This window comes from Phocoena phocoena, chromosome 7, assembly GCF_963924675.1.
Source record: "Phocoena phocoena chromosome 7, mPhoPho1.1, whole genome shotgun sequence".
In the NCBI taxonomy this organism is placed as follows: domain Eukaryota; kingdom Metazoa; phylum Chordata; class Mammalia; order Artiodactyla; family Phocoenidae; genus Phocoena; species Phocoena phocoena.
This window is the reverse complement of record NC_089225.1, coordinates 112,226,693-112,249,355: the sequence shown is the minus strand read 5'-3', so window position 1 is coordinate 112,249,355 and position 22,663 is coordinate 112,226,693. Positions and strand designations below refer to the sequence as shown.

Below are 22,663 nucleotides of genomic sequence, written 5' to 3'. Positions count from 1 at the left end.
GAAGGCTTTGTGGAACCACGCTTTTCTGTTGTAATGAAACTCTGTCATAGAGAATGCATCCCTACAACGTACTCCCAAATGTGTAGACCTCACCAACAACATCTCTGCAGTGAGAAGTACTGTGACCTTCTTAAATAACACACCAACTTTCTCCTCTTGGGTAGTTTTTCTGTGTTGAATTCAGACGGGTGGAGCTGTTTTTAGTGGCACAAGAGGGTAATAAGGAGGGTTGAAAATTAACTGTTAACAACATCAGAATGAAAAGTCCACAGAAGGCATATGTCGCCTTCATCTTAAGTCAGGTCTCGGACGTTCCCCCAGCTTTGTTTTACAGAATTGTTTTTCAACACTCCTCAGACCACCTGCATCCTGGTCACGGGGTGTGCTGCCCATCCCAGGACATCGGAATACCCGGAGGCCCGGGAATATGCATTTTCACAAGTTCCCCAGGTGAATCTTACATATAGTAACACTGAGAAGCACTGCTCCAAGACAGAACAAAATAAAGACATTCACCAGTCAGCATTTTCTAAAAGAGGCTAGGTCAGATATAAGAATAAATGTCCCATCAAAACCAATTATTCTAATGGTAACGTGATTAGTCAGAATGCTCACGGCTCCATGCAGTGCTGTCAAAGCATAACCAACTTCACGCGTGACCATGCAAAACGCAACTGTTATTATTTTCATGAACGGTTTTAGGTATTCTTCTACGGAGTCAAAAGACAGAGCACCTTCAAGGGCATTAGAGATGGGAAACAAAATAAGAAAGGCAAAATCACAGCTCTGAAGGGCAATCCTTGACGCACTCAATTTAGTTTGAAAGGGGAGAACAGCAGCCTCACCGGGAGACTCCGGACACAAGTGTGCTGTGCCGATGTACGGTCCTGTTAATTGTCATCTTCAGGGTAAAAATATTTTTTAAAATCCGGAGTTTGCTAGATATTTTTTCAATGCAATGGGATGAATGAAGCACAAAATCCTTCTGGAAAAAGTCCTTCAAGTGAAGAAGTGTATAATCTGCTATAATAATTTCAGGGCTGAGTCACTTTAATACTGAGTGTGATTAATGCTGGTGAGATTACATTTTTCTTCCTTTTAGTGTAATTTAAGTTTATAGGTTTTCAGAAAGCATAAGGCGTACAAACTCTTCTAGATGGATGTAAGGAGGAAAATTCTGAATTTAAATCTAAAGGCTTCGTTTGAGTTACTGGATTTGGGGTCTTTCTCAAAGAGCACTTTCTGGCCAAAGAGCCATCTGGGACAGTTAATTTGAAAGGATACAGATTAGAAAATAATCAATTTTTCATTAGATAAAATGACTTTAAATTCAATCTTTTAAAGGAAATGTAGAGGCTTGGGAATTCTTGATCTGATTTGAGTTCCCTGAAGAAGACACCATCTTTCCCATCTGGTGTCTGCAGCTGCTACCCCAAAGCCTGGCAGACAGCGGTGCTCACAGGCCGCCGGGTGCGGGAGATGGTCAAGCACCCACACCTGGGTTCCAGACGCACCCAAGAGGGTCAGAGCTGTACCCAGGAGGCTCTGGGAAGAAGAGAGCTCACTGTGGTGTGTGCACTGTGGTGTGTGCACTCCGGCTCGCAGGCCCCAGGTAAGAACAGGTGCGTGGCATGTGTGTCTTTTAAAACAAATGCTCATGAGATTAGTGGAAACGCCACAGATTATTATCTCCCACGCAACACTATCAGGATCAGGCCACGTGTTCATCTCACCCAAGCGTAGGGACCCCCGTACTCCAAGTCAGGCTGCGACTGTCAGAGGTGGGATGGAAGAGAAAAACAACACAAAAGAGTTGCCCAAAATCAATTAAAAAGCTACCGAAGGCATAACAGAAACATAAAACAGAAAACACGCAATCTCGGAAATCTTAATGAAATTCAACTATTTTCAGGACTTCTAGGGTCTCGTATGTATTTACAAATGCAATTACATTAGCATTACCATAAAATCCATTAGCATGAAATGACACTTCCATGGCAGCTGTTGCCCCAATTCATGGAATCTGAAGCAATCTGAGCAATCCTTTCTCCTCCTCTACCTGAAGCATTCTATTTATATTAGGCAAAAGGTCAACAGATGTGTCACTCTCAATCTTTAAGTAGAGAAAATTACGTACTTGTGATATCTAAATCTAGGTTTTCTGAGAATGTCCATACAAACGCTAGAAAAAAAAATTTCTTCCATTTTTAAGGGTTTATCATCACTGTCAGTGGAGTGAAGAAGGCCTGTATTTTGAGAAAGTCAAGAGATAAAAGATAGGGTCTTTGGGCTTCCCTGGTGGCGCAGTGGTTGAGAGTCCGCCTGCCGGCGCAGGGGACGCGGGTTCTTCCCCCGGTCCGGGAGGATCCCACATGCCGCGGAGCGGCTGGGGCCGTGAGCCATGGCCGCTGAGCCTGTGCGTCCGGAGCCTGTGGTCCGCAACGGGAGAGGCCACAACGGTGAGAGGCCCGCGTACCGCAAAAAAAAAAAAAAAAAAAGATAGGGTCTTTGAACTTTGCAAACGAAAGAGTTCCAAATATTAAAATACGAAAAACAGCAGAAACTGGCCCTACGCATTGATGGCCTGAGATGAGCCCCCCTGGCGGGGGAGGCGCAGTGGGGAACCCTGCCCGCCCACCAACCAGGAGAGGCCACTTCCGGGCCCCCGAGGGGCTTTGGGATTGATGCTGTCACAGCACCCTGGCCCTGAGCAGGCCCCCTCGCTGCTCTGGGCTTGTTCTGTGTCTGTAAAAATTAGAAGGTTTGACTCTTATCCCCAGGATCCAAGTTCTCAAGGTCTGTGATTTTTAACGAGAGTTGTTTCTTTAGATCAAGTGAGTCAGGGGAAAGAGCAGGGGAGCACGCCACCCGGCTAGCGACGAAAACCCATCCACTGCTGACTTTCCACCTTCCCCCGTCTCTTAGTTAGCACCCTAATTGTGGAGCTCCTCCATAAACTTTTATATCCTAAAACAAATAGGCTTGTATCTTGGCAAAGAATGGTGTCCAGCACAGAAATTTAGCTCATTTCTGGTTAAAATCGTTGAAAATGAAATAAATGCTATAAACACCCAAACAACCACTAAGGATACAATAGTTTTAAGCTCTTTGGGATCAGCTCTGAGAATCTTAAGAAAGTGACAGATTATTTTCCCAGAAAAATGCGAGTACAAACAAAATCTTGAATACAATTTCAAGGAGGATCGCAGATGGAAAATGCTGTTTTGAAAGAGAGTTTGGGGTCTTTCTCCAGTCTCTCTCCTATTCTCTCTTGAGCCCCAAACAGTCAGGTTTTGCCCTCACTATTTCCATCAAAAGTGCCCTTGTCAAGCCCACCAACGTCTTGGCCAATGGTCATGTGAGTCCTGTGCTCACATGATCACGCCCCTTCTCCTTGAAAAGGTATCTTCTTCACTTGGTTTCAAGGACCCGACCTTCTCCTGCGCCTGCTGGACTGCTGTAATTTCTGACCCTTGTCTACAGATTCTGCAAACTGAGTTTTGCATTGATAATGTTTAGGTTACATACATCTTACTTCCTCTTGCGTGAATCATGTCAGAGGGTATGTGAGGAAGTTACAACTACATGGCTAAGGAGAAAGTTTCAAATAGCAAGGAAGCTCTTTAACTGACTTCACCTTTGAACCGTAACTTTCCAGCAAAACCATGATGGATATGCCTTTGGCAGCTTCAGGCCAATGACAGTTGTTAACAGCAAAGCAACAGTGTACAGCCATCCTTCGGTATCTGCGGGGGGGTTGGTTCCAGGACCCCCCCAGATACCAGAATCTGCAGATGCTCAAGTCCCTTATATAAAATGGCGTAGTATTTGCATATAACCTACGCACACCCTCCTGTACACATTCAGTCATCTCTAGATTACCTGTAATACCTAATACAATGTAAATGCTACACGAATAGTTGTAAACACAATGTAAAATGCTATGTAAATAGTTGCCAGTTCAAGTTTTGCTTTATGGAACTTTCTGGAATTTTTCCCTCCGAATATTTTTAATCCGTGATTGGTTGAATCATGCAGAACCTTGGGTATATGGAAGGCTGACTGTATCACCTTTATAGTTTATTGTTATAAACAGCTAAATTAAATGTACATTTGGTGTGCCTATAAGAAGGCTAGGAGTTACATCATGATTTAATCGCCATGGTGATTGAAAACAAGGCTTCTGCCCCATACAGTCCTTCCGTAAAATGGAGTGGCTGCGTTGAGACCGAATTATTACCAGCAGAGAGATGCAGCTTTAATCCAGGGGTAAATTACACTGACAAGCTCAGATTAATTCACTGACTTAAAGGACTAAGCAAAACACGTTTTTCTCTACTTCACTTCCCAAAGCATGCCTTGTTTTCAAGTATAACTATGAAGATTTTTGGAATGTTTAAGGAAAAATGTGTATTTGTGTTTATCGACCGTCAGGCTGTCAGTGATGAAGAGATTTCATTATAGTTGATGAAAGGAAAGGCTCCTGAAGCCCCAGGCTGGACGGATTCAATGTGCCCTGGTGTTCCACCGGCAGCCTACAGCAGCTTTCAAAGAGCTATGGGAAACATCACTGAATAATAGCTCCTTTAACTTGTAGTTACTTTAACTGAGATTCCAATTTGCTGGGGAGCTTGTGCACTTCCTTTAGGACAGAATGAGCCTTCGTGCTCCCCTTCACCATGCTAGCAATGAGGCAACTTACTCTAAATGGGGCAGTTTTGTGATGTGGACCAACATGAAGAAAGGAGGACTTCCACTCTGGGGAGAAAGACACAACAAAACTGCTTACGCTTATCACTAATCTCTCTACATCACAAGGAGACATCCCACCATTGAACAGAGGCTACAGGGATAATGAACAAGAACTTTGAACGCAGGGATGGAAGGGCCAGGAGCGTGGACACAGACTGTACCATGCAAACTCAACCATCTGGTTACTGACCCTCAGACTTCCGCGGCTACCCGCTGACACGCGATCATCTTCATCAGACGCCTAGTAAAAAGAAAGGATGAAAACAACCATGAGGCGATGATGTAACGGACACAGAGAAACCAGTGACCAGCTCTGAGGGAAGCGGCTCACCCGACACATGGCAGGGGGGCAGATCAGGCCCCTCTGAAAATCTCAGTGCACATGAGCCTGGGTTTTCGCCAAAAGGGCTTTGTTTGTGCACCTCTGCTTAACAGAAGACTGTGTCTGGATAACACGACTTTAATTTCACTACAGCGATGCTGTTCACTTCGCTGGTAACCTACAAACATGTAGCTTAATGCCTATGACTCTGCAAATTACTCATGGGTATTCAATAGCGAAAAAAGCACTGAAACTGTCATGAAACTCAGAAAATTTTCAAACCCTCACTCTTGCCTCACCAAAGTCAGGTCACAATGCTAAAGGCTGAGTTCACACTCTTTGTTTAGGTAACAGTATCAGTGTAAGTTAATTTCTTTCATAAGTATCATTAAGATATAGATACAGATCTATAGATAGGTGTATATACATATAGATAGATGGATAGAGAGACAATTTATGTATTTCAGCCATTAAAACTGCAAATCAGACTTGAGTCAAAACGCCGAGGTAATGAACAAACACAGTACTAACCGACGTGTTTCTTCTGGATCTGCGGGAGTAGCGCTCACTGTCTTCCTACCAAAGCAACGGAGGAAACAGCAGAGAGAGGTTAGGGCAGACACAGGCGAAGGCTTAGATACTCCGTAATACAGTATTTCTGATATGTCAAACAAACATTTTCTTTGCTTTTGCTTAAAGGCTTCAATTAAACCACTGGGGGAAAATGTTTTCTTCTAAAAGTGGGTGGGGGGGCTTAAGCACACAAAGAATCGGCATATTTCATTTTGGCTTTTAAAGCAAGTGTGTGTTGGGTGAAAAGCAGGGTCTTAATTTTTTCCGAATCGAATGTGGTCCATTTAAATCAGCCTACTTTTCTTCTCACATTCAAAACCTTACTCACTTCTCTTCAGGAGTCGGAAGAGAAATCATTTTCGTAAGAGATCCAGTACGGATGCCGCCCTATCTACTATATTTTGTGCATTCTAAGGTGCTCCATTTTGCACTTGGACGTCTCTGAAGTTGGCGCATATCTTATCATCAAAGTTGCTCACGATTATAATTAGCAACTTTTTTTTTCTTTCTCAGTGGTATATAAAACACTGACACATCTTTTAACTGTGTCTTACGATTTGATAAACATACAACTGCCTGTGCCATATAAACTTAGAATGATGGTTTACACATAACAGAGGCTGAAGTTAATAATTTTTTAAATAGAGGAATTGTGTGCTCTTTGTTTTTCATCAACTGTTTTCTTTTATATTATACACAGATCTCTAAATGTTAGGTAATTTTATACTCCCTTAGATTATTTTATGTGTAAGGGACATCTAATAGGACAGTTCCATACTGGTCAGGTTCTCAAATGCTATAGGTATGGGATGATGTCCATGAGGCCAGTCAGCAAGGTGACAAGGACAGGAAGAGGTGGGGAGCACTCAGGTGGATGAATTCATGACAGGAGGCATGAAGCTGTGCTCCCTCAGGACCAGTGGACAGCTCTTGGAATCCCCCCTCTTCTAGAACCTCCCGCCAGGGGGCAAGATCTCCCCCGGGAGGGTCGTAAGGACAGGGGTATCGTGAGGGGCGGGCCAGCTTTTAACCGACTAAGGAGGACAGCTAAGTCGTGCCAGGAAACAGGGTGAGAAGGTAAAGGAATTTTCTCACCAGAGGACAGTGGTTTCTCAGGCACAGCAGATGAGGTTGCGGGGGGGGGGGGCGGTACCCAGCAGCGAAGTATAGAGGTCAGAATGGGGTGACCGGCAACTAGAGCTGGCTGGACGGGATGCTCGTGGGAAGGTTCTCGCACCAGGGCCAATGCCCAGCCCGAGTGTCCCCAGTGGGGAGTCCACTGCAGAGGAGATCGGGATCATGGTCGGGGTGGAGACCCTCACAAATGCTGGCCTGGAAGCTCCAGGAGTCAGCTGCTACTGAACAGACCTGACACCAGCCCTGGCCAGGGCACCTTCTAAGCAGGCTTCACGTGGGATGTAAACAACCAGGCCAGATGCAAGCATGCCCAGCAGGAAATCACTCAGTATCAAATTAGGGTGCAACAGGGATCTAGCCATGTCATTAAACTGTGGAAGAATCCAATTACAAACCATTTACGCTTTTAAAAATCAGATTCACGGCCTACCATCCATTGCTCGATGTCGCCCCACTTTGTATCCAGCCCATAATATTTCTACAGACAGAAGGGAAAGAAAATTAGGCGAGAAGTGCAACGGTAATCGCATAGGACACTGTTCTGACATGCATTTCCAAACTGTTGCCAAGCCTCAGGGTCAAGGTAGCATGCCAAGGCAGAGCAGGGAAGCACATGGTCAGGCTCTGACCCCCACGCAGCCTGTGAGCCTGTGAAGACAGAGCCTCCCGACCCGCTCCCTCGGGGAAGACAAGAGAGCCCAGGACGAAGCAGTCCTGGGGCGAGGGGGTGGCCTCCGTATAGACCAGCAATTCAAACTGAGCCCAGCAGCTTTCAAGCCCCTCTGTAAAGCTGTCCATGCCTTCGGAGCAGGTGTACCACAGGAATAAAGCACGATTTAAGAGAAGCCAAAGCCATTCCCGTGTTGCTACAACAGGAATGAGAACACCAGAGGAAAGGGGGAGAAATGGTGTGCTGCCCCTAGATTTCTGGTACACTTGCTCCAGCTATCTGACAGCCAGGCTAAATTTAGGCCCTCGAGAATTTCTGGGCTTTGGACGTCTTTATAACACGCCACTGATGGCAAGATGACCAAGCAGGCTGTTGCAGAAGAGGTCTTGGCCCAGGGAAGAAAAGTCCTGCTTGGTGTTTTCTTTAGCCAACACCTCCATGGTTTCAGCTTGCCTGTCTAGACCGCAATGGCCCAAGTTAGAAACAGAAAAGCAGACTCAGGGTGGCTATTACTGTTACTAAATACAGCAATTCCAAATTCAGGTGGGAACACAGGTAGACTCTCAAGTAATGGGGCTTTCCTGTCCTCCTCACTTTTCCCTCAATTTCTAATAAGAAAAGCAAGAAACAACCATCCAAACCTCCCTATCGTATGACACTGATGGGATTTTCCTCTTACACGTGAAAAGCTTATCATCAGAAGAAAAAAACTGGATGTTAGAGTACACGACAATTTTTGAAATTGTTTTACAATGACCGAAACAGGCTGCTGCTATGTTTGGTTCAGTTTCCATTTATTTTGATGGGCGGCCAGATTTAAAATATATATATGGCTCTTCGATGGCCTTGCCCCTTTCTCCTAGAGGTGGCAGCAAGCAGAAAACTGGAAGAAGAAAATCAGGAGGGAGAAGTTAACAGTGCTTTAAAAAGTCAAACAATACAGAACCTTAATACCCGGAGCACATAAGCCAGATCTTTTTCTGTAAGTTCCTTTCCTTAGACTATAAATCGAGAAAGGAAATAAACGTAAACACTTCCTAAAGTCACGTCTTAACATCAGTTTAAGTGAAATGCAACGGCTTAAAGCTATTCTGCGTTCAATTCATGTTAGCCCCACTCTCACTGTCAAATTCCAGATGTGAAAATTTGATGCCATCAACCCTCCTTTATCTCACGGCTTAACTGCAAAGACAGAAAGAAAATGTGGTTTTTATAAAGGAGGGGGCCTACAGAAATTGACAAAAAGTAAATTCCAATAGAAGTCTGTGTTATCCGATTTTCTATTTCCATATTTCCCTTTTTGGCCAATTCTATACCCATATCAAATACTGCATTCCACCTATTGCTCTTTTTAGGACAAAAATAAGAATCGGTATTTAAAGTCTTTCATCGAGTCCACAGGTGGCCTAATAAACAGCTGCTGTAACTCTACAGCTGCATCTCCACGCCATTCCATGGAGGGAGGACACCCCTGCCAACAGTTAAGTGCGGTTAACGAGTAGTCCTGGTGTTAGCTGGCAGTGACAGCACAGCAAACTCTAGAAAGTGTACGATATTGCACATGTAAACTGCTATGATTAGCCAGCGAGTCATGCAGAAGGAAGCAAAAGCCAGACGAATGCAGAAGTGCTCGACTTTCAGAAACAGCTTTGATTCCGCAGAAGAGAAACCGTGATGGATGCAGCTGATGGGCTGGAACAGAGCCTTACTGCTTCCTTTTCCGTTTCCTGAGTCTCAGTGACAAGGAAAGCCTTCCCTTCCCTCGGACACATCTTTATGATAAAAATGTGTATCTGTTTTCCCATGGAGGGCTTCCTGTGCTCCCTGTAGCTGTACTTTGTGTACCAATGACCATTCTGACGAAGTTCTAAGGGTGTATCCCTGGTGAGTTGGTAAAAGGAAAATAATCTCGATGCAGCACCAGATGGGAATGAATCAAAGTGGAAATGACCACATAGGAGTCCCTTGTCTAGGTTTTAGGCAGTTATGTCCTGCTCTATCAGATAATGTGATGGTTCCCAGCCTTGTCTTTTTGTTTGTTTTTGTTTTTTTTCGCGGTACGCGGGCCTCTCACTGCTGTGGCCTCTCCCGTTGCGGAGCACAGGCTCCGGACGCGCAGGCCCAGCGGCCATCATGGCTCACGGGCCCAGCCGCTCCACGGCATGTGCGATCCTTCCGGACCGGGGCACGAACCCGCGTCCCCTGCACCGGCAGGCGGACTCTCAACCACTGCGCCATCAGGGAAGCCCCCAGCCTTGTCTTTTACCTATGAAATTCTTACCTAGATTCTCTGTGTATGGGTTGGAACTCTAGCTTCAATACACATTTCCAAGCGGACCCTGCAAAAACTAACGAAGTCCAACTAGATTCTGGCACCTACTTAACTGGTTTCTCAACACTCTGGGGGACAGCAGTTATGCAGAGTGACGGGGGGGCAGGAAGGAAAGGCAATTTGGAACTGTAGCTGGTAAAGGAATCCAAAAACAGAATTTTACATTTACTGATATAGGGTGTTTAAAGGGTCGGCATGTTCTACCCTATGAAATTAAGTCACCGTGTTTTGATTTTCTTAGCTGCTCTCAAAGACAAACATAGTCCTTCTTTATCTATGAACTAAATACATTTGTAAACACGAAGCTATTACAGGTGTCGTAAGTAACAACAATTCATTGTGGGGAAAGGCTCACTGTAGACACTTTCTGTAAGTTCTCAGGGAACCACTTATTCCTTCCTTCGTTATTGCCGGACCAGCAGTCACTGACTTGGTTGCCTTCCTCTTTATTTTCTGTGTCTGGCCTGCTCAGTGCATTTATTTCTAAACCTCAGCTGCTTTTACAAAATACTAGGAAACACAGAATATTGGAGACAGAAGGCAGGTGTGTTTTAAGCTGTTGGATTTTACTGTTATATCACCATTTTCTTTTTTTACTCAGATTTTAAATCAGTATGTAATAATCTCCTCATGTATGGTAATATGCCTGGATAGCTTAAACCCTTTCTAATAAAATTATATGAGAGGATAATCTTTCTTTTTAAATACCTGATTTCAAAAGGTTTTCCAAACTCTGAGGTGTGATTTTTATTTTGTCTTAGAGTTAATTTTTCTTCTTCAACGATTTTCTAATTTCTTGAGAAAAGGGAGATGGGAAAAGCTTTCAGTACACAGAAATGTGTGCTGACGGCTGCTTTGCGTGTGGGCTGAAGTGGGGACCTAAGCATTCTTGTTCAAACCGATTCATAAATAAAGCAGTAAAAGAAGCAGTAAGAACTTCGATGAGTTTTCAATCAAAGGTGTTATTTCTGAAAGGTGACCAGGTCCTTGGCAAGGGAAAAAGAGTACATGCAAATTAGAAAATAAAGAAGGAAGAGCCTACCTTTTGAACCTGATAGATCTATAGAGGAGGGCAAAAGAAATTGGGAAAGAAATATAAAATCCAGTTACAGAAGTATAAACATCAGAAAGAAAGGTTCTGTAAGTACCTAGGAATATGAATAAAAGCCATATTGGAAAAAAGGTGAAAACTGGTGAAATATGAATGAAAAAAAACCTCTTGAAGTCTCACTGAAATAATCAGTAATTTCATAACAGATTTTACATTCTATTTCAGATATACTGGTGAAACACAGGCATGTCCACACAAGTCTACAGGAATCCTGCTACTATTCTAATGCAGAAGTTTGTATAACCTGTTACCGTTAATGGGAAAAAGAACTTCATCTTCAATTTAAAATTTCTTTTCACGGTGATCAAAGTTTAACAAAAAAGTACAGAAATTTAATTGGAAAGTCAACTGGTCAAATTCACAAAGAGTGAAGAAAGAGGCTTTCACATTCGGATTCATGCAGAATACGTGGAAAATTCAACAGATACAAACAGAATACCAGGAAAATTCCAGCCAAGTGGAGTGATCACTGGAATATAAGTGAAAAAAATTTGAAAAGCTTATTATCATACCTTGACATATTAGTCTGCTCTAGAGCTTCCTCCTAATTTTGTAGTAATCTCTAGGTAAGACTGAGATGTCTGCTCCACCCATCCGTTCATTCATTCATTCAACAAAACTTTGACTGAGTCAGGCATTGTCCAAGGCACTGCCGCAACTACAAGGCTTGAGACTCGGTGCTTCTAGGCCTACGTGGGTGAGCACAGAGCAATATACTCAACGCTAGGACTACTGAACGTTGTTCCTCCCACAGGAATGCTTACCAGGTCAGTAGCAACAAGAGATGCACTCTGACCATCATGACCACCTGGGCATCATACCACCATTCTTTTTTCCATTAGTGTAGGCTCTCGAACAAAGTAAGAGGTTCACTCAGATTTCCCAAAGAATATCTACATATTCTCCCTAATAAATCCATTAAAAAGGAGCTCATGATCCTTTGAAACAGCCCCCAAGCACAGCTAATGTAGTCGGTTCTCACCATCCGCACGGGTGAAAAGAACCATTCTGGGGGGTGCGGTGGGCGGCTAGGAGGGCTGGGGTGCCTGGGCCATCTGGATAGATCTGCAGCCGGCTCGAGGCCCCCATGTCCTCAGGGTCTGCTGGGGCTTGTTGACAGGTCTACACTCCTCCAGCACTGATGACACTTCCCACCTCTCCTCTGTGCGCACACTCATGCTGGCCTTGGAGGGTCCCAGGCACTAGGGTGGCTTCAACCACGACCCATCTCTGACACCCCCCAGTGGTGCTGCCAGCTTCCTGCTCTCCTGAGCCCCCAGCGACGGTCACTGCTCTCCAGGCATTCACAGCCTACGTCTGCCTGCAGCCGAGCTGACCTCCTTGTTAAGGAAAGCCTTGGTCCTGCTCAGAAGCACCTGTGCAGAGGTAGGGTGGCTCGCCGGCCGGTGCAAACAGGGATTGTGTTTCTCAATTTTTACATCAAAATATCAACCCTACTAGTTAAACGCGGGTCTTCCAAAGCATATTCATTTCCACTTAATCAACAACTTAAAACGCCAGCGCCTGGGCTATCAGATCGTATAACCTCAGATTGTGGTGCTATTTCTAATAATAGGCCCGGAGATGTGATATGCAGAGGGGAGACCGAGGGATGTTGTCTGTACACCATCCTCAGTCATAAAAGCGCGTCCCCAAACCTGCAAGCTTGTCTGTCTCCTCTCTCTAGATGTGCACGCGAACGCCCATGCGCACCCAAGGGCCCACCCGTGCCCACTCCCCCAGCCCGGGACACGGGTCACGTCAAGAATCAGCTAGACGAACAGCTGCTGCTCCCGTGTTCTCAGTAACACTCAGTGGACACAAAGGTCCTTTCTGTGTTTATACGACGAGCCCTGAATCAGCACCAAGGAAAAAACCTGTTTTTCAAGGTGCACGTCTGCTTGCAAAACGCTAGGGACTACGTGGATCTTCCCCCGCCTTGGTGGCGAGTGGCAGCGTGCCCTCTGCCAAGGTTAATCCCAAGGGTAACACACTGACGCCGCCCTTTGTTTTCGCTGTTGGTTATACACTTGATCTGGAGGCAGAGGATGTAATGGGAAGACTCCCAGCTTTGCAGCTTTTCCAGGTCCAGATCTGAATCCTGGCCAGCCACTCGCTCAGCTTCTGGGAAAACCGTCTCATTAAGGTCCGTCTTCCTCGCCCGTCAATAAAACCCGGACAGACCCCTCTCCAGACTGTGGCAGCACCCAGTCCCGGCACCGCCACACGCCAGGGGCTCCAGGAGGTCCCTGCCAGGCCCCCCCCCCGCCCCACCCCAGATGGCTCTCTGACTACGAATAAAACATATGCGTATTTTATTTTAAACCTTTCAAATCCCTTTTTTGAGGAAGCAGACATACGCTTTAAATGGCAATGCGCTCCTGTCCCAAGCACACTGCATTTATGATAGCAAAACTGTCCTTTGTGTGAGTCAGTGCTCCTGGGCTCACACATCGATACAAACCACCGGGCAGAGCCGGGGCCCTCTCTCCATCCTCCAGGCCTCCGCCATCTGACTCTCATCACCCACGAGGCCTTCTTGCCTGTCCTGGCTTTCCCCACCTGCAGCTTCTTCATTCAGCATCTGGACTCACCCACCGTGCTGCCCGGAGTTACCTTCTCTGCTTCCTGCCTGACTGATACGGGCCCCCCACCCAGGGTATCATTCTGCACCCAGATAATTCACAGCGTGGGGCTGAGCCATCAGGCACACGGCCTGATCCTGAGAAAGGTCCCTGGAAACGTGTTCCCACATCTGAAAGCATCTCCGCGGTGGCTGAATGCTGAGGGCACCCAATCAGCTAACTGTTTTTGTGCGAGACCTTCCACGGAACTTGAATCACGACAAAACATTTTCTTCCCTGTGAACCACCCAAGTGTCTTTACCGCAAGAATAAAGAATTTCAATGCAAACTATTATACAGAGAATGGATAAACAACAAGGAACTACATTCAATATCCTGGGATAAACCATAAGGGAAAAGAATATGAAAAAATGTTTGTATATGTGTAACCAAATCACTTTGCTGTACAGCAAAAACTAACACAACACTGTAAGTCAACTATACTTCAATAAAAGAAATTAAAAAAAAAAGAATGTCAAGATTCTAATGCCATCTACTAACCAACGACACTGTGTGTCTGACCGAGTGAGGCAAACTGTGGCCTTTTTAATCGGATTTCCCAGGTTTTAATCAAATTTTCTCCGCAAAGCCCGAGGTCCTTAGCAGGCACCAGACACACCAGGGCACAGGAGCTGGGCTTGAATCTCAGCTCCTGCCAGGCCAGGATACTTCAGTCCCTGTCCTGAGAGCACAGTGGGGCTCCCAGGGCCTGTGGTGAGGCTGCTGTGAGGGGCAGGGCTGTGCCTGGCGTGGCGGGCGGCGGGGGGACCCTCCACACGACCACACCCTCCCCCCACCGACGTCCAATGCCCATTTAATGATACCAAGATTAAATGGCCCTGACTTAGTTTCCCATCTTTGGGTGGCAACTGCAGTTTTGCGACTTGAAATACTGCAACCGAAGTGCAGGAGTTAGCAGATCACTCTGCAGGATTAAATGCAATGGGGGGCACTTTCTTTGACTCCAAGCGGGAAAAGGGTGCTTTGCTTTGCAAGGAGGCCCTTCAAATAAATGGTTTCTTACTTAGCCGAATTCCTCTTAACTTTCATTTTCTAAATCAAGAACTCCTGCCAAAGAACTCTGTAACAGGCTGCTTTTGTTATCAACTATATATTTAATTCAATTCTGCCCACAATTAAGGCTAGAATATATTATAATTTGGAAGATAGATATGTATGTATATACAATGCAATTCATTTTGGACTTGAGTTTGTAGAAATTTTACCTTTGTGAGAGTAACTTTCTCTCACTTGTGAGACAAATGATAAAATGATTATCATTGATAACACCACCAAGAAAACCAAAGGCAGGCCCCCTGACAGGTTCAAGGTCATCTTTCCCGAGTCCAGTGGTCCAGCTCCAACAACAGAGCGGAGGGGACAGCCACAGGCCACCAGAAACACTACCAGGCGGCCACTCAGTCAAATGTGGCAAAACCTGGAGGGGCAACAATGTATTTTGAAAAATTCTTCTTACAGCTCTTTTAAGGCCTTAATATGAAAAAGACTGGGGGGTGGAGGGGAAGCAGGGGAAGCAGATGAACGAATGAGCCTCTGCTGGCGCTGGAGAACACAGCCTCACCTCGCAAACTGTGATGAAGCCACTGCATTAACCCCTGAGCTTCCCTGCCAGTTGGTTTCCAAAGCAGAGGGGAGGGGCTGGCAGTGTCCTACACACGGGGGCTTTGCAAGTAGCTACTGAATGGACAGGAATATTCTAAACACACACTGATGCCAGGCAGTTTGAAAAATCAATTTGCTATTTAAAATCTCTAACTTAGGGAGTTCCCTGGCGGTCCACTGCTGGGGCCCGGGTTTGATCCCTGGTCAGGGAACCGACATCTCGCAAGCCACACGGCTCGGCTCAATCAACCAACCAATCAATCAATCAAATCTCTAACTTAAAAACCAGTCCAGGCTAAGAGAACTATTCCATTAGGTGGCCTCCAACGAGGACTCTTTATGTCAGAGTCTGGTGCCCGGCTGTTGGCTGCTGTCAGGGTGATTCCTAAAGCCCAGGTGACACTGTCTCAGACAGGTTACGTGACAAAGGTCTACAGAACAACAACACCTGTCCGTTTTCTCCACCTTCCAGTCCAAATACTTCTCCCCATAGAAGTATTTCTTCTTCACACCCCCAAGTGATGCCTAAAATACGGTCGAGGTGTGGCTGCCCCTCTGCTCGGGCCACTTCCCAACATCACCGCCGGCGTGTTGTGTGGCCTTTCTCTCAGGGACATGTCCCCTCCATCCCCATCACTCCGGGGCCCCCGCCCTCCTGTCATCAGGACCCAGGTATGACTCTCCTAACTAACCCCCTGGGCTTGAGTTTCTAGTAACCTTCAACAGATTCTGGGAGCCACGTGGGAGAGGTTTCCTCCTCAAGTTCAAGCCTGGCCACGCCCCTCGCCCCGAGTACACACGTCCACGCGGAGTGGCAAACCCCGCAGGGAACAACAGTGAGCACCTCGCCTCTATGGGGACCGTGACCTTGGGGACCTGGCAGAAGCTGCAGTGGTTTTAGGAGAAACTGGAAATCCAGACTTTTATCTGAAACCTCACAAGTTTTAAGACACCGGTTCGACTTTGAAAATTTGGCTACCTGAACCAAACCAGACTCTGAGTACGAAAATCATCCCCGGGGAAAGCAGCTGGCCGCCTCTCCAACACAATACATTCAAATCTTCAAACAAGCAGAGCCGCCGGTGGGCCTGGCACGGCTGCTCCCCAGACCCCGCGAGGCCGAGGCCCACGGGAGAAGGCGGAGACCGTGGAGAGGGACTCGCTCGTGCGCTGCGTGGGCTTCAAGGTCACAGGGAAGCCCACCCCTTGAACTGCGAGTGAAAGAGCCCTCACGCTGCCCACGTGGCTTCTGGCTGCGGCTCAAGGTGGTGAACGAAAGTAGCAAACAGCATTAACAGGTGTGTAAACACATCACTGTCCACCTTCCCAGGAGGGCAGTTTCTATCCTGGTTATTTCATCCAGTGTGTATTCTGTTCTCTGTATCACACGTGGGCTTCAGGCCTCATGAAACCTATGAAAAAGTGTAAAAAACCACAGGGGGAGCATTTTAAACGAGACTGCTTAGCCTAAATAAATAATAACCTGTTCTGCTTTCACATGTTAATTCAGAGGACGGGCATCCTAGCTCAACAGCTAGAACCTCAAGTCCGCAGCCAGCACCGCGTGGCTCCTGGCCAGAAGGCTGGGCCGGGGAGATCCACGTGGGCACGTGCTCTGTGCGCAGGCTCGTCCCAGGATGCGACAGGTTGAGTGTCCAGGATGGGCCATCTGGCATCTGTATGCTATGCCATGCCCTGGCCTGACCTTGAACCAAAGTCACAGGCACAGGTGCCTTCAAACCAAGAGCAACAGCAGAGGGGCAGGTGCCCCCGTGCGGCCGGCTCTGCCTGGAAGGAACCCTCCCGCGAGAACCGATGAGGAGCCCCGCCTTACCTCTTTCTGCTGTCGCTCCAGCTCCTTCATCCGGATCTCCCGGGCCTCTGCCCGTGCCGCGCGCTTTGCCGCCAGCCTGGCCTCCGCCTGCAACAGACCGGAGACGGCATTAGGAGACAGACCAGCGGCTCCTGGCCAGGACACGGTTAACCATGATGCACTTGTTCAGAGGTTAATAAATAGTAACACAGACTTGTAGGCGTTAAAAGGGTCCAGGAATCACAGTCACCATAGTTACAGTAGTCACGACTGCTCCCTTTTATTGACCCCTTACTAAATGCCAATGGGTGCTCTTCTGAGGGCTTCGTGTATATTATGCCATGGACTCCTCGTAACAGCCCTACTGGGGAGATGGTGTTACCACACCCAGTTAATAGATAAGGGAACTAGGGCACAGAGAGGGTAGGGCGCCCACGGTCACACAGCCCATAAGTGGCAGGGCTGGGCGGTCTGCCTTCCTCTGGAGCGATGACAGATGAGTGCACGGAGCAAAGCCCTAGAGCTGGACAAGACCCCAGGTCACTGGTTGAACCCCTCCCTTTACAGACCAGGAAGCAGAGGCCCGGAGACGCCACCAGACCTGTCCAAGGTCACAGGGCTGAGACTCTGCCCCTGCTTCCCAGAACTCCTGTCCAGTCGCCCCTCACTACTCCCCGCTGCCCCCCAGCTGCCCCTTCAGCACCTGAGCCCTGGGAAGCCCATCTTTTCTCAAGCAAGACATCTTCCACCAGAGCAGAGTGGTTCCAGCTGTTACATTAAAACAAAATCTGGCTCCATTTAACTACCTGTCAACTTGCAGCTGATTTGCCCTATTCTACTGAAGAGCATCTAAGACGCCTGACCAGGACCAACCAACGTCGTCGGACCTGGCACCTGAGCCCCGTTTCTCATTCTACAAATCTCGAGCTTATTCATTATCGCAGGTGATACGACGGCCCAGTGAGGTGAACGGTGCAAGGGGACCAGGATCCAGGCTTTCTGGTGTCAAACAGATCCATCCTTTTTCCACTTAATTTTTTATGGGAATACACTTGTGATTCTCCCAACAGTTCTGACAGCTTTCGCTGTTCCCCAGGTCATCTCAAAACGGGGCCTTTGGAGACGGCCACGTGCTTCTGATGTGGTCACTGGGGCCAGCAAGCAGTGAGGTGGTCCAAATGTCCTGTTGTCCAGTTTCTTCCCAAAGGCCAGGCACCCTGTACCGCAGGCTCCCACCAGGACCGTGGCTCCTCATGTCAAGGACGTCCCTCGCCCTCACCCCACAATTATATTACACAGAACTACAAATTCGTCTTCTAAGTTCTAATCTAAGTTGAAAATTGACCACAGCTGATCTGTCAAAGATTCGCTAGCTAACGTCCTCATAAGGAATTTATCCTATAACCCTCTTCGTTCACGCGGTTTCTTTTTTTGTTTTCTTTTTTGCGGTACGCGGGCCTCTCACCACCGCGGCCTCTCCCGCCGTGGAGCACAGGCTCCGGACGCGCAGGCCCAGCGGCCATGGCTCACGGGCCCAGCCGCTCCGCGGCATGCGGGATCCTCCTGGACCGGGGCACGAACCCGCGTTCCCCGCATCGGCAGGCAGACTCCCAACCACTGCGCCACCAGGGAAGCCCCATGTGGTTTCCTTATCAACCCAAGCCCAGGTCCTTCAAATCAAGGATGTCAAAAATCACAACTGCATCAGAACTTCGATACCTCACTGCCATTTTCAATTTTCTAAACCATGTTACACTGTGTGATGAGCCACTCGCTCAGGGTCTATAAAAAGATCCAGCCAAAACGGAGGGGAGAGGAGGGGAGGGGAGGGGAAGGTTTGATAGACTGACATCTGGGTACACTGACTACCTATAGCCTCATCAACGGGCCAGCAAGAGGTCTGCGTCCACGCTGAGCGCAGCTGCCTCTCCAGCCCTTCCTGGGCTCCCTGGCTGTTGGCCCAGGTTCTAAGCCGGTGTGGACCAGGCAGCCACAGCCCATCAGCTTGGGGAGGGGGCGGTGAGGAACAGCGAGGGGATTTAGGAAAAGAGAAGGGAGGGCATGGAGGAAGAAGAGGCGGGTGGAGGAGTGAGAACGTGAGAAAGAGGCTGGAAGCAGGAGGGGCTGCCAGAGGGGGACAGGGGAGAGAGGCATGTGGCAGGCAGGATTCTAGGATGGTCTCCGAGATTCCCGTCACTGCTGTACATGCTCTACATTCGCCTCTCCCCTTGAGTGTGGCCAGAACGGTGAGTATGACAGATGTCACTCCTGTGACTGCGTTACATTATACTGCAAAGAGAAATGCACTAGTAATGAAGGTCCCTCGTCAGCTGACTTTGAGTTCATCAAAACAGAGCTCCAGGGTGGGCCTGACCTCATCAGGTGAGCCCTGGAAAACTGGGCCTGGAGGTCAGACAGACTCCTGCCGGCCTCGCAAAAGCAAGCTGCCACGTGCGAGAGGGCCTGTGAGGGGTCGCACGACAAAGAATGAGAGCGGCCCAGCTGACAGCCAGCAGGAAAATGGGACCTCAGTCCCGCAACAGCAGGACGTGAATGCCACCAACAACCACGTGAGCTGGGAACAGGACTCTGAGCTCCAGAACGGATGCAGCCTGGCCGAGACCTTGACTGCAGCCTCGGGAGACCCTGAGCAGAGGGACCCAGTAGGCTGTGCCCAAACTCCTGACCCACGGGAACTGTGAGATAATCAGCGTGTGTTGCTCTAAGCTGCCACATTTGTGGGTATCTGTCCTGCATCAGCAGACGACTGACATGAGGTGGTGAGGTCTGGGATGATTCCTGCTCACACAGCGTCGGTGCCTCTGTGACTAAGGAGCCCGAGCCCCTGCAAGCCCACCTCCTCCCCAGCCTGTCCGGCCAGCCCCCTCCTCTGCTCGAACTCCTCTTGGGACCGGAGCAAAGATCCTCGAAGAGACCACCTCTCTGAGCAGGTGGTCCCTGCCACCTGAGACGGCCTCCCCACCAGACTGGCAGGCCTCCAAAATCATGTCCTATCAGACCCCAGCTACTCTGGTGGGCCTCTACCCACCAGCAAAGGGCTCCCGTCATGGCCCACCTCCTCTCTGGTCCTCACGTCCACCCAGCATGTCTGTCCTGTCCATGAGAACAACCCCCGACCTGAGGGACCTGGGCTTGGGTTGACAAAGGGACCACATGAATGAATCAAGCTACAGGACAAGCTCCCTGTGAGGACACGAGCTAGCCAACCCTGAAGACAGATCGGTATGGTCAAGCTTCACCTTAGATTAGAATGTGGAAAGGAGATAAATAATTCAGTACAGTTTCAAATGCTTGCAGTCACCGCCATGTGAAGCACCTCCATCTCACAGGATTCTTATATGACTCATATGTGGAGAACAAGGCTCTCATAACACAGGAAGTGGTAACAACCATGCTTGCTTCTGGGACTCTGGCTAAAAGCTAACAGATACACAAGCCAACGTCTGAAGGGGCACAAAACCTATGCACAGCCAACTTCGTTAGCACAAAACCAGTATCAGCAGAATAACTCCAACACAACCTGAGATGCCTAAAAGAAAAACCGCACGGAGCTTTGACAACACAATTCACTCTAAAATGCCGACACTGCCAAGAACACAAAACAGCCAGACACAGAGCATCACCCATGATGCTCATTTAAGACAGCATCAGGGGAAATGTTTGATAAGATCAGTCGTTCAATGAACAGGAAGTACAAAATGGCGATGGTCCACCCTGGTGACCTGCAGGCACGAGTTCATTCCCCCCAAAATTTCCAGGGAGGCCCAGCCCTGCCCTCCAGTTGCCAACCATCAACCGAGCAGTTCCAGGGGTCGATGTGCCCCCGGCCACGGCTTCGGTGATGCAGGACAAATCCGTTGTGGACTGACGCTTTTGTAAAATATAAACTCACACGCTTGAGGTCACAGCCAGGTCACACTGTTTGAGTCTCCAAATGCACACTTTCACTTTCTGTCCCTCGCCTGTAGGGGACTGCAGCTTCCTGGCCACCAGCACTCCAGCCCAGGCCTCGCAGCACTGCCGAGACTGCAGGGGAAGGACTTTCAACGTGCAGTCTGGGGCCCCAGTCTCAGGGGGTGCACACAAAGCTCTCGGGGACCATGTACAAGTGACAAGTGCTACGGTGGGTGAGAAACCGTGCTGGGGCTGCTCTGGAGGAGAACGTAACCCGTCCGGGTGTCGGGAAGGCGTCCTGGAGGACGGGGGCCCGAAGCCAACGCCGAGGGGCAAAGAGGAGAAGGCCAGGCGAGGGGGCGGGCGGCAAGGGGCCAGGACGGGGCGGCGGAGTCCCGAGGGCCCGGCTGCCTGCGCTAGCCTCAGCCCTGCTACCTGGAACCTCGTGTTGAAGGAACGCGGAACCACTGACGGGTCTGAAGAAGGCAGAGCACAGCGGGGTCTGACTTTCACTTTAGAAACGTGGCTCTGGCTGAATGTGGGGACCAGGGTGGGGTGGGGAGGGCGGCATGAGACCCGGGAAGTACGGAGAGGCTGCTTCTGAGCGGGGCGGGGGCGGGGGGGCGGACGAAGCCGGGCGGAGAGGCGAGAGGGCCCTGGAGGGAACGTCAGGTGCCCAGGGTCCCAAGGAGGCCCACGCGGCCCCAGGAGCCAGCCCGCGCCACGTTGGATGCCACTCACCCAAACCCGAAGCCGGGCACACGGTCTGCTGACGCCTCCGGCCTCGGAGGTGGGGCATTTCTCCACCCTGACCCCCTCCCCGCCGCGCTCCCAACCTCAAGGGAGACGACAGTGGCCGAAGGATGGGGCCAAGGAGACGGACCTATGGCATTTAGGGCACAAACGATAAACTGCATAGGCCTGTAAAGCAAGGTTTGGGAAATGAGACTTCCCAGGCTCCCCCTCCCCACGCCCGCGATGGCTGTCAGCCGTCGTCCTTCAGCTCCCACTGGAGGTCAAGGTCAGTGGGTCTTCCGCTGGCTACTAGCCCCCGGCCTGCTCGCTGTGACCGCACGACGCTGGCAGGGCCGCGCTCCCACCCAGAGCTTGGTGGCCGGTCCGGTCCAGCTGCTCGTCCCTCAGCCCACCGTCCTCGAAAGGGGCTCTGGAACAGGTGTAGCTCCGGACACCAAATCCTCCTTTTCTGGCCCAAGAGCATCTTTGCTGAGATACACGCTGAGACATTCAAGGATGACGTGATACGACCTCGTTCAGGTGGGGAAAGTGGCCGTAGGCTGGCAGCTGTGGGGCTGGTGGCAGGAAGGGGGGGCCCTTGTGCCCCAGCGGCAGCCTCTGGGGCTTGTGAAAGATGCAGAGTCTCCAGCCCCACCCAAGACCCGCTGAGTCAGGGCCTCGGGTGCGGCCAGTCTGGGCTTCAACCCGCCCCCAGGGAGCTGGCTGCTCCCCCCAGTGCGACGACCTCTGCTTTCTGTTATCCCATCTCCGCTTCGGTTATGTTTGACGTTTTTCATAATAAATAGCAAACATTTTTTGAAGGAAGGAAGGGGGGGTGGGGGAAGGGAGCAGAGGCTGAAAGGGAGAGAAAGAGAGGGAAGGAAAGAAATGAAGAAGCACCAAGGCCAAGCTCACTGCTGCGAGAAGGTCGCCTGGCGCCATCGCTCAGAACCCTTGCAGTGTTGCCCCCCAGCCCTCACCATCGGGCCCCGCCCCCGTTCCCGCGCACCTCCAGGATTAGGGAGGAGCTGACCCAGCCGGGCCTCCTCTGACGAG

The 22,663-nt window shown here is 49.2% G+C and overlaps 1 protein-coding gene across 6 annotated transcripts in view; it reads right to left on the bottom strand.

Moving 5' to 3' along the window:
• LRRFIP1 (LRR binding FLII interacting protein 1) overlaps nucleotides 1–22,663 on the bottom strand; it is a 143,400-nt gene that overhangs the window by 49,920 nt on the left and 70,817 nt on the right. For 2 of the 6 annotated variants that reach the window (XM_065881080.1, XM_065881081.1), the window contains exons 2-4: nucleotides 16,979–17,065; nucleotides 5,606–5,650; nucleotides 4,943–4,993 (exon numbers count right to left, since the gene is read on the bottom strand). In XM_065881080.1, coding sequence (XP_065737152.1) covers nucleotides 4,943–4,993; nucleotides 5,606–5,650; nucleotides 16,979–17,065 — 183 coding nt within the window. Of the gene's footprint in view, nucleotides 1–4,942; nucleotides 4,994–5,601; nucleotides 5,651–7,214; nucleotides 7,263–10,828; nucleotides 10,847–16,957; nucleotides 17,066–22,663 lie in introns of all 6 variants that reach the window. The other 4 variants (XM_065881086.1, XM_065881083.1, XM_065881084.1 and 1 more) reach the window with 3 other exon arrangements.